This window comes from Lemur catta, chromosome 14 (assembly GCF_020740605.2).
Source record: "Lemur catta isolate mLemCat1 chromosome 14, mLemCat1.pri, whole genome shotgun sequence".
NCBI lineage: Eukaryota > Metazoa > Chordata > Mammalia > Primates > Lemuridae > Lemur > Lemur catta.
Genome location: NC_059141.1, coordinates 26,584,358 through 26,596,731, shown reverse-complemented (window position 1 = coordinate 26,596,731; position 12,374 = coordinate 26,584,358). Strand labels below are relative to the sequence as shown.

The window sequence follows — 12,374 nt, the reverse complement described above, 5'->3', positions numbered from 1 at the left end:
CACTTTCTCAGCCTGGGAACGTGCCAGAAGAAGGCAGTTTGGGGCAGAGAATGGTGGGTGGGGTGACGAGTTCAGTTTTGCGCAGGCTGTGTCTGAGATATCTGTGGGGCACCTGGGTGAAGATCCCAGTGAACAGTTGGAAAGAGAAGGCTGAGATGCAGATGGAGACTTGATGCCTTTGTTGGGGGCAAATCAAGCTCTGGGGGTGGCATGCAGAGTGAGCAGAGGAGGGGACCAGAACTGGGATAACTGGGATAGAGGGACAAGTGGGGTGGAGGCGGCACCTGCCGGTGGTCCTTGGGGCAGAGGTGGGTGGGTCAAGAGAACAGGAGCTGCTGATGCCCAGATCTGAGAGTGGAGCCAGGGACACGAAGGCCAGCCTGTCTGTAAGCAGGCCAAGCACGGAAGCCACTCAGGAGAGAGGGCCATATTATTCTCTGCTCAAAGATCTCGTTTTATTATGAAAATTGCATACATGCAAAACACTTTCATGCTTGCAAATCTTTCTTCACACCAAAAATGCACACAGACCCCAAGTTCTACAAATTACAGACTTCTTTGCAAACATTGTTTCCTTGGCAAAAAGTGTTTTTCTCCTTTTCTCTCCCCGTCTCTATCACAACATGCTCACGGACTCCGCAAATAATTCAGCTGCCATCTCCGTTTACACATTTACAGGCATCTCAGTTTCTGTCCTTTAATTTCTGGAACCTGTTTCCCTCGTGGCTCTCTTTTTCTCTTCCATTAACAAATCCCACAGAATCTTTGCAGCTAAAGTTTCAAGCTTGACAGCTCCTTTTATCTTGGCACAATTAGACTATCTCCAGAGTCCCTTGACTTTTAGGAATAAAAGGTCTTAGATCTTGGAGCTCCGCCCCCTGACATCCAGACTTTCTTGGACAGGTATATCACAACGCCTAGGAGAGGGGGTCCGGGAGACAGGTGTAGCCAGGTGTGCCACACAGAGCCAGTCTCATCCCAATCTCAAGCCCCAGTTTCTACATCTGCAAAATGGAACAATAACACATCTCTCTCCCTCAGGGTTGTGGAGCACATTATTTAGTATGTTTAACATAACACCTGGCACATAATAAGCTCTCAATAAATAACAGTATTTATTTACCATAACCACTCTTGGTAAGCCCTTCTTTCTAAAATATATAATAATTTTCAAGCAATAGAACATAATGCAGACTCAGGGGATTGGACTTGATTATTGCTAAGGTTCCTTCCAGGACTAATTTTCTAACACATGCTCCCTAGTCTACACCAGGGAAACATGCCTGGTGAGTGTGCTGCAGCTTTGGGCCGGGGCGTGTTTGAGTAGCGAGTGCCAGTGCATAAATGTCAAGGGGAGCACACGGAAAAGTGGTAACTAACAAAAGGAGAAGTGGAAAGATCCTTAGCATGGAGTAAGCACTCAGCCCCTCTTTCCAGAAAACCAGAAAAAAGGCCTCCTTGTTGCACTTTCTCAACCATTAATAATTCCACGGGTGAGCTTCATCTAAGTTAAAGTGCAGGAAAAAAAAACCCATTTGAGAAAAAGCTTATTCCTTTCTTATCCTCCTCCCCACCAACACACACACACATTTTATTTTAAACATCAAAGAATTAAACTCCTAAGACAAGCCTAGGCTTTTATTCCCAAGGGCTCCTCTCTCCATCGGCAGACACACAAGCTGGCTTTGACCACTTTTCCGTTATTCCGCAAACCATAAAAAAATTCCCACCAGAGGCCCAAATACCATATAAACAAAGACGTACATCAGAGCCCAGTAAATTAGTCAAACTCTCTAGTCTAGTGCTTATCTTCAACTCTCCAGATGTTTACTCCTCTCCTGCATGAAAAACCATTCATATGGATGAGCTCTTACTATAGGCCAAGAACTTAATCCTTACGACTCTGTGGGCAAGTTCTATTATTATTCCCATTTTATAGACAAGGAAATTGAGGTACATGAAAGTTCAATGATTCATGCAAGTGCCGCGAGTGGCTGCTGGAGACGTGACCCAGGGCAGGGGCACCTCAGAACCAGGCTCACCACCTCCCTACGATGCTCCCTCTCCCCTGCATTTTCATTCCGATGCCTTCTTATCCTGCTCCCCAAAGCCACTGTGCCCACCGTACAGGCAAGGGAGTTAGTCATCAGGGAGCTGAATTCTAGACCAACAGATAAAAATTATTTTAAAAGGTGACATTTTCCAATGTATTTCACTTATGAAATATTGCGTTTGCTATTTAAAGTATTTGTAACTGAATAAAGCATCACTTAAATGAATGAAGACTTCACCCTGAAATGTGTCAAAGGCAGGCATTTCAGTTAGCTCCGTACTCATTCTTAAGTCATCTTAGATGTCCTGCTCTCCCCTGGAATTCAGAAAGTGATGGAAAAAATGTCCTCTCAGCTTCAACATTACCTCTGTGAGGCAGCTCGCGGAGGCACCCTGGGGGGCCTCTCCAGGGGCGCGGGGGGTGTTCCATCCACTTGCAGGGGGCCTGGACTACGACTTCTGGTAACCTCGGGGACTTCATTATCCTACAGCCAACAAGACGACAAAGAAAGGTGGAAATCAGATTAAGCAACCAGCATGGCTGGACACCCATATCCCAAAGGCCCCTCAGTCCTCCTCAGGCCCTGGCTGCAGGTTGTTTACAACTCATAACCAGCCCAGCAATGCGTGGCAGCTTTCCAGGTCCCCCTGGCGTCATGGAGGGAGACAATCTGGCCCAGATTATCAGTAACTGCCAGAACTCAAATTCCTTCCTGCTCAAAGTGTGGTCAGTGGCCCGTCAACATCAGCCTCACCTGGGAGCTTGTTAGAAATGGCCCCCCCTCAACCTAGGACCCTTTCCCAGAAGTCTCCAGGGTTGGTGGTGACTGATGTGGCCCTCTCCTGCCTGTCCACTGGTCACAAGATCAAGGTAGACACGCTGACCCAAATTGGGCCACCTTGGAATGTGGCCTCAAACCTAAAGCAGCTGCTTACTCTCTGCTCGGAGGCCTCGTGGCTCCCAGGGCACTGTGCCCCTGGCACGTGGGGAAGCAGGAAAAGGCAGTGTGCAGGGAGAGAGGAAAGCAGGTATGCACAGAGAAGTGGAGACCAAGGAGCTTTTGGCCCTGGGACGCCCAGGACAGGGCCCTGGGCTCTCTCTGGCATGCTGCTCCTCACCGCTCTGCTGCTCCTAATCCCTGCCCCTGGACTCCCGGAGACCCACGGCTCCCTCCCACAGACACCCTATCGGCTTAACGAGTCCAAGTGGATTTCTGGCTATCTACCTATCTCCTTCCTTCCTCTTTCTATTTATTGAGGGCAAATTCAATAACATAAAATTAACCATTTTAAAGTGAACAATTCTGTGGCATTGAGTACGTTCACAACGCTGTGCAACCACCACTTCTATCTAGTCTCAGAACATTTTCATCACCCCAAAAGGAAAGCCCATCCCCATTAAAGAGTCTTTTCCCATTCCCCCTCCCTCCAGCCCCAGGCAACCGGCAGTCTGCACGCTGCCTCCACGGGTCCGCCCTTTCTGGACACTCCACACACAGGGAATCCCACAACACGTGGCCCTCCGTGTCTGGCTTCCTTCACCGGGCACCCTCTCTCTGGCGATGAAACGACCCCCAGGACAAGATCGACGTGGGGGGACCTGGGCTCTCACCTCGTTGTCCCCCTCCATCCCGCTGCTCACGCTGAGGAGGCTCCGCGTGCTGGACCGGTTACTTGTGCTGCCTAAAGGATAGAAACAAACTCAGCCAGACTGTGGATTCTCTCAGGCTAAAATAAATTGCAGAACTCTCACACTCACTTATTATTGCTAATCGAAACCATACATGAACTGTGAGGATGAGATTCTTCAAAACGTGGTCATCTTATAAACCATTTTATTAGAGTTCAGTTTTCATTTCAGCATAAAACAAAATGGTTCACATTTTGATGACCGATTTTGGCTCTATAGTTACCCTTTACTGGGGACTTACCACATGCAAAGTGCTTCAAAAACATGATTGCCATTTAACCCCTACAAAGATCCTGTTTGATATTAGTGTCCCGATTTGACAGACAAGCAAACAGAGGTGCTCTGATTCTCAGTTGTGCAGTGGTATTTTCTAAAACCTGCAAACTAATGTTATCGCTATAGTTTTTTACTTATTTAGGAATCACAGCAAACATGTGCATGTACCACACAAGCAGACATGCCTTCTAATAAGGGACAAGGCACTTTGACCTGAACGACACAATGAACTACACTCTTTTTGAAAGTTATCTGCTAGCAGGAAGTACAAAGCTATCACAGGTGCTGGCTCTGTGACTCTGGAAATTCCTGCCCATAAGCTCCCATTGTCCCTTCCCTTGGCACTCTTAAATATTTAGCCCCAATCTTTGTCTCTGAACCTTGGCTCCCTAGTTCAACAGCCCTGCCCTCCCCCTCTCTAGGTGGATGGCCTGTGTGCCCACCTCCCCTCTAGGCTGCACAGCTGGGAGGGGGCTCTGGCCCCAGCCTTCGGCATCTTCACTCTGGCCAGGAGGAAAGAGGGCAGTGCTCACCCCTTGCCAGGCTTCTATCCTCAGGGAAGGAGGAACAGACAAGCATCTAACTCGTGCTATTCCTGTACTTTTTCTCCTCCATTACAAGCCCCCTAAAGACAGACTCTGGCCCTTTTTCACCTTTGTGTCTCCAGTACACAGTCTAGCTTGATATACACAGAGCTGTCCTCAATATTTGGTAGATGAGTGAGTGAGGAAAGAAATGGACCATCTACAAGTATAATATGACCTTTAGGAAACTTGGTACAGACAATCTAAGAGAAGGTCAAGTCTTTCTATAATGAAACTTTTCTTCTCTTAAACACAACACTAATATCTGGGGCTGAAATTTTTAGATATAACCAGATTTAACGGCAACTGTTTTTCTGTGGCTCCCAAGGGACGACAGCTGCACCATCACAGCAGTAGTGCTGTTTTCAGGGTGTGACCCTCGGGGTTAAGGGGCAGTTGGTAAATCAGAGCTGGGCCATCCTCACCCTCCCTCCCTGCCCTGGGAACTATTTCTATCTGGAAGGCAATATATCCCTACAGATAAGAGCACAGAAAGATCTAGACATGAATCCCAGATCTTCTGCCTACTTGTCAGGAGACCCAGGGCAAGTTGCCTACCCTCTCTATCTCCATTTCCTTACCTAGAAACTCACAGCACTGTCATACAGAATGAATTACACCAGACGGTGACAGGGCCTGCAAACAGTAAGCATTTGACTAATGGAATCAGCTATCATCATCATCAATTTCAAGATGGTGGACTAACCATTAGTGACCCACCGTGAACCCCACATCCCAGCATCCAATCCTGTGTATGGTCCCTCCCTCCCTCATGCTGGCTCAGCCATGTGTCCTGCTTTGGCCAATATGACATTAGCAAGTGTGATGCAAGCCGAAGCTTGATAAGCACTTGCACATTGGAGCTCGTCCTCCTGGACTGTTCCCTTTCTGGATCTTGTTGCCATAAGAAGTGCAGGCTATGAATTAAAGGCCACGTGTAGAGAGGATCTCCCATCCTGGAGGAGGAGAGGCTACTTTGGATGCTCCAGCCCAAGCCAAGCATACAGCTGAATGCAGTTGCGTAAGTGACCCCAGCTGATGCCACAGGAAGGAATGATGAACCATCCCCACTGAGTCCTGCCAAAGTTGCAGGATCAGGCATAAATAAATGGCTAGGTTGCAAGGCATTAAGGTTTGGCATGGTTTGTTGAATGGCAATAGATGGTGAAAACTGTATAATGGGGACTGGATGCAGACTATAGCCACACAGTAGAGTGAAATCTACCGGTCTGTCATTCAATAACATTTTCTAACCAGCTGAGCTAGCCAGCCCTGGGCAATAAACCACTGCACAAGGTAAAATGTACAGTTTATTCTTTCCATCCTGTCCTCATCCCCAGCCATCCCAAAGTTAAACATATACATAAAATCTGTTCAATTACTCTGAACCTGAAATGAGTACTTTGCATTTGTCTTGTTAAATTTCCGGCTGTTGCTCCCCTCCCCACACCTGGAAAGCTCTGTCCTCACCCTGACAGGGTTCTACCACTTCTCCTCTCCTCCTCCATGTGTCTGAGAGACAGCCTTGTACCCTCTGCCACCTGTGAGCCCTGGAAAAACCTCTCCCATTTCTGAACTTGTCAAAATTCTCAAATTGCCCTGGGGAGGGGGTTTGGATACATATTATCACACCCGTTACGTAAGGGGAAGTTTTCTCCTCTGTCCAGTCTAGACTTCCCAGGTGGCCGTGTGACAGGCTGTGGCTCTGTTTCAACAGGTAATGGTGGCAGAAACGTTGACATGAAAGAGAGAAGAGCTGGGTTCTACTCCCACCCTCGCCAGTCACACTGGCTGTGTGACTTTGGGCAAAATTCTTTCCCTCTCTGGGTTGAAAATACCCCATCTATAAAGAAAAGAGGAAAACTAGTTCACAGGTTCTTGACCTAAGTCCATGGGTGGGCAAAATTGTGTGCGTGTATGTGTGTGTGCAAGCACACACACACATACACACACACACACAGAGATCCAGACCACATATCAGATTCTCAAGGGGATTTGTGATGCAGAAAAGATAAAGAACCCTGGGTTAGATGACCTTCCTGCTCCAACACACATTTTGGGGTTCTCTGCCTGACATTTAAGAAGACAAGAGTGCTGACATTTGGCTTCTCGCTTCCTCTTTCATTGCTTTCCCAGCGGTTTTGTTAACTCTGAAATGTATGAAAGAAGAGAAGCCCAATCTATTCGGCTCGTGAAGCCAGCGTATCTGGAGTCAGCTAACACTGCCCTGGATATGGAAACCAAGTCCCGGCTCCCGCCTGCACATCAGCCTGTATTGTCTGCTGCAATCAGACTCCTATTCAAGCTATCAAGCCAAAAGGAAGATACTGCCTAATTAGATCCTCAACCTGCCTGTAAAGTTGGAACTCTCAAATTTGAGTCCATTGTTTTCTAACGTTTCTGACTTTGTGCCCTCTCCTCCCCCTTACCATAGTTGGAGAAGCACCAAGAATAGCTGCTAAGAGTCTTGGCTCTGGATCCAAACGGCCTGAGTTCAAATCCCAGCTATACCGTATTAGCTCCTTAACGCAGGACAAGGCACTAAGCCTCTAAGCTTCCTCCTTAGTAAGTAGAGGTGACAATACCTGTTTCAGAGTTTTTCTGAGAATTAATCTATGAAGAGGCTTAGCATATAGTAAATGCTTAATAAATGTTAACTCTTATTAATAGGGTTTGCTATTTAGAACAAGGATGGAGTAATATTTTTCATGCAACCTGGCTTCACAGGATAAAATGCAAACCTCACAGGCTAACCGTTCCTCATCTTTTACGCCTCTCAAACCGGGTCCCATCGGAGAGCTCTTGGGCTCGCAACAGTGTTCCCAAGGCCCAAGGGTGCCAGCTGCAGCCCAGCTGTGAAGCGCCCGCCATCCCCCCTTCCTTCCTCCCCGGCCAGCTGCTCACTCGCTGTGCTGGAGGTGCTGTCTGTTTTCCAGTCGCCCCTTCTGAACTCTGTCCTGGGGGGAAAGACGCTTTTTCTGGGGCCACTCTCATAGACTCCAAATTCCACTTTCCCCGGCAGGTGCTGTGAGTGCCGAATCGGGACGGTGATCTCCAAATCTGGAAGGAAAGAGAGGTAAGACTGTCACCTGCCAAACTGCTCAGCCGCACCCTCTCCAGCTGCCTCCCTCACCTGAGCCCAAAGGGTGCCTGGAGAGGAGGGGAGGGAAACTGAGGAAGCGGAGGAGATGCCCTTCAGCACTAAAAAGGCCATGGAATCCTGTGATCCTGTTTGGCCCAGAAGCGAGGGTTACAGGAGTGTGAGAAAAGGGCACTTCTGCGTCAGGAAGTAGAAAGAACATGCGGCTAGAGAAAGGCTTGCCCCAGCTCTGCCACTTAGCAGTGGTGGAACTTGAGCACGTCAGTCGCCCTCTCTGAATTGCTCCCTCGTGCCCGTCACTGACTGCAGTAACAGGTGATCCTGGCGTGGTTCTCAGAGCTTCCATATCTTTAGCTAATTTAATCCCCACAACACCCAAGAGATATATACCACTATCATCATTCCCAACAGCAACTAAGGTGCAGAGAAGTGAGGTGGCAGCCCTGTCAAACAGCTGGCAAGTGGCCGAGCTGGGACTTGAACCCAGGCTCCTGAGTCCAGGCTCTCAGCCAGTACTCACGGCCTCTCACGCCCTTCATAAGTGACAGCTGGTGGAGCTGGCGGGGGGGGGGGGGGGGGGGGGGGTGGCTCACAGGGACAGCAATGACCCAGAGAGTTTATGAAAGGGGGTCCTTCAGGCCTGTGGAAGATTCTGGGACTTGGAAGGCTGATCAGTGGTACAGACGGGAGAATCCTCGCCCACTGACCTGACCTCCTCACGGCTTGGCTCTGCCCAGTGGTTTGTCGTTCCCCCTCCCTAGGTTTCCACCCCTGCTGAGGAGCAGAATAAAATGTCTGTGGGTGCCCAGCACCGACTGGCTCCTCAGGGAATGTAAAGCGGGGTGAGCTCCTGCCCGGGGCCTCCCCTTGCTGCCCGGACCTTCCCGAGCCCAGGAGCGGGGCCTCTGGGAAGCTGCGGCCCTGTAAGCTCAGGAGGAAGGTGGAGGCTTTGTGTGCTCTTATCTTGAGATACCGCCTCCTCCCCTGCCTCTGTTCTCCAGGGGACAGGTGTGGCAGGAAGTTCAGAGGTGGCTCCACCTGCCAACGCCAGAAGTCCACTGTGGAGGGGAAATGGCTAAGCTAGAGCAGGACGGAGGAGCTGGGCCAGGACAGGGCAGACCGGGCCCCTCAGTGAACATTCCGCACAGAGGACCTTAAAGGGTGGGCTGTTGGCTCGAGGAGGCACAAGATGTCCTCACTCTGGAGACTCTGGTTCCAGGTACAGTGTAAGGTCCTAGTGTTCAGCCACCTTCCCAGGTCTTTGTGTCACGCGGGTCTTTTTCACATCTTGGGGCTCTCTTGGTTACAACTGGTTGGTGGCAGCATCCCCACCCCACCACCCCCAGCTTGGAGCCATTTGGGCAGGCGTAGCTGGGGACACTCTGACATACGTGCAACCCATGGTATCTTAGAGCCCAAACAAGTGTTACACTTTCTTTTCTCTCAGCTTTGACCTACCTTTTTAAAAATCATCTTTTTAAGGGAAGTTCCTGTCTGCTTAGGTAACTTCCAGGAGGCAACATTATACCCTCAACCAGTTTTATAAGGAAAGCAAATTACACAGGAAAAACATAGGCGGTCAAAAGGTAGAGTCAATCAGGGCAATCAGGTAGAGCCAGTCTAAATGTTTACAAAATCCTGACATTCTCTGAATAAAGATACAGTGCCAGGAATAATAATTATTATTCTATTGCATGGTGTTTTCCCAAAGTGCATTTGTATGCATGATTATATCTCCTTTGAGCTTCACAACTTTTCCAGTAAGTAGGTAAGTCAGGTGCATCCACAATGAGGAAACTGAGGCACAGAGTGGTTAAAGGAATTGCCCTGGATCGTGAAGTGACTCAGCAACAAAGCCAGGATCAGAAACCAGGTTTCCTGGGACCCAGCCTGCTCCTCTCTGTCCTGCCCCACAGGACACACCCAGAACACAAATACTGATTATTTTCTCTGAGGGCCCATGGCTTTCAACAAGCCACGTGTCTCTGTAGCCCTTCTCCGTACCATCCCAGTACCAGCAAAACCACCCCCTGGGGCTGAAGAAAAACGAGCAAGTTATTATAAGCAGAGTCTCCGTTTTTAATGATACTTGGTGTTCTAACCCAAATTAACGAAATATTTTTTTTCTAAAGCAAATGAAGTCTCCAAATTAATAGAGTCCGTCCTTGTATTTAGAGTGGGTCACATTCTTAGAAAAAGTCCTTTAAGCAGAAATGCCATTCATCAACCCTAATTTTCCCAGAGACAATGTTAACTGTGTATCAATGGTTTTTTGTGAAGCAGAATTCTTTCCTTTAGAAAAAACAGAAATTCAATATGGAAGACAGATTTTTTTTAAAGGAGCTTCAGTGGCCAAAGCAGAGTAAGTGGCCCCAAACCCTGTGGATCCTAATCCATATCCTCCCAATCCCCTACCCTCACCCCAGCCCCAGGTTCCTACCCCACCCCACAAGCACACAGATAGCAGCCCTGAGGCCCCTCAAGGAACTTGGTGTGAAAACCCACAGAACAGGTCATTACAAGTTAGTATGTACTACATACATAATCAAGTTTTATGGAGTTAAGTAATATGTCATATTTACTCAACCCTAAATGATGCCTTTTCTTTGGCAGATGCTCTGATGCCCTTGGGCCTCACCATGCAGTATGGGGTCCAACTTCCGATTGCCTGAAGCTTCCTCTGGCCCCCAAATTGTGAGTGCCCCCATTGGCCTCAACCAGTGACTGGTGGGAGCTGGTGTATAAATGCCCCGGCTCTCCTGCCCCTCAGGGGCAGCTCTGAGTGGGTGCTCTCCACTGACTCCCTCCCTGGGTCACTTCCCCACCCCCTACCGGATTCCCCAGGACCACCTCCCATACCAGCTATTTGCTGTCAAATATTTGTCAGGAAAGAAAAAGTTCTAGAAATGGAAGTGGTAATGGCTGCACAACATTGTGAATTCCACTGAATTATACATTTAAAAATGGCTCACATGGTAAATTTTATGTTATGTATATTTTATTACAATAAAAACTCAAAACAAGGATGCTCTTGGGGCTGAGGGGTAGACATCGTCCCCATGTAGGCTACTTGTGGTCCTCAGTCATTCTTGTTCAGTGGAAAATTATATATAGTTTAATCTTTCAACAGTTATGACATTCATTAAAGCCCCTGATATACAAAGTAGAAATATCTGACACCCCTCTTGCTAAAAACTTCCTTATCAGAGGGTCTGCCTCTTGGGAAGCAAAAACTAAGCCATGCCCCTTCGGAAAAATTTAGACATTGACCATTCTAATTTAGACTATAGCTACTGGTGGGTATAAATTACTTATTTAGAGCCTAATTAGCCTTGGGTGAACCTTGCATAATGTTTTAAAACTTGTGATTCTAGGGCCTGACCCTGGATGGTGAGTCTCGGCCCAATGCGCTTGCTACGGGTGGCCCTGACAAGACACCAGCTGGTGCATGGGCCTGTGTGTGGTCATGACAGCAGACGGTTTTTAGAGTGTTCCATGTGCCTGGTACCGTGCCAGGCACTGGTTATATCCTAACTCATTCAATCCTTGCAGGAACCCTCGTGGGGTGGCACTTATATTTTTGCCATTTTGCACATGAAGACTGAGGCTCCGGGAAGTGAAGTATCTTGCCCACGGATCCCAGCTAGTTGGGGTGAGCAGAGAGCAGGAATTTGGCCCCAGCCCTGCTGGCCCCAGGGTGCATGCCTATGTTCCTCTACTCCTCTGCACATGTGTCTGCCTTGCTTCAATAGCTCCAGTGGCAGCAGGTGGAGCCTGGGTGGCTGGTCAGGATGTCGTGATACCCAGAAGGCTCAGCTCTCGAGCCCAGACTGCTGAGCACACGTGACTCCAACACGGCAACTCACGGGCCTTCAAACACTGGATACACCACCAAATCACAGGTTTCTTGATGCTGCCTATATTTAAAAGCTTGACATGTTGTGTTTCATCAAGGCTTCTATCTTTGGGTGCTTATGCTCCGGTTTTAAAAAACACCTCAGCCCTTTTACCACCTGGAGCCCTATTATCTGACCCTGGGATGACTGTGCAGGTCTTGAGACAGAATTTCTGCCTTCTCTCCTTTCTCCTCCTCTCAACCAGGAGGGCAGACAAGTGTGAATTTGGATACAGTGGAAGCATCAATTTAAAATCTGGATACCTAAGCAGAAGTCTTAGGATGACCTCTCTGACCTTCTGCCATGATTATAACCTCTTCACCCCTCTTCTCCCAGTCAAAAGCATTAACATTCGCTAGGCTACTACTATCTGCAAAACACTGTGCTAGGCATTGTGGGACAGACTATAGCAGGGAAAACCAGGCCTAAGTGAATAAAAAGACAACTAGCTGATTAGCTACCAATGGTGAAGACAGTGTCTCATACATCTCTATATTTACCAGGGTGCCTGGTGCTAAGTGTGGAATGAATGAATGGTGTCCCCAAACATCTTACTCAAAGCAACCATTCCAACAAAGACTTCTTGAGTGCCATCACTGCACTCCATGGCACCCTGGGGACTCAGCAGAGCACACAACAGACAAGATCTTGTCTGCACGGAGCTTGCAGTATGAGGGAGACGGGGTGTTGGGCCGTAACCATGAGAATAGCAACATAAGAGAATTCCAGGGTGCCTCCGGTCTGTGATATGTGCAGGGAGGGGAAGCCAGGGGGCA

General features: G+C 48.5%; 1 protein-coding gene across 3 annotated transcripts in view; it reads right to left on the bottom strand.

Annotated features, from left to right (window-relative positions):
- The window catches only part of PIK3AP1 (phosphoinositide-3-kinase adaptor protein 1), a 107,086-nt gene that overhangs the window by 7,259 nt on the left and 87,453 nt on the right, over positions 1-12,374 (bottom strand). For all 3 annotated transcript variants that reach the window (XM_045568744.1, XM_045568746.1, XM_045568745.1), the window contains 3 exons: positions 7,507-7,662; positions 3,665-3,735; positions 2,419-2,537 (listed from right to left, as the gene is read on the bottom strand). In XM_045568744.1, coding sequence (XP_045424700.1) covers positions 2,419-2,537; positions 3,665-3,735; positions 7,507-7,662 — 346 coding nt within the window. The remainder of the gene's footprint in view (positions 1-2,418; positions 2,538-3,664; positions 3,736-7,506; positions 7,663-12,374) is intronic.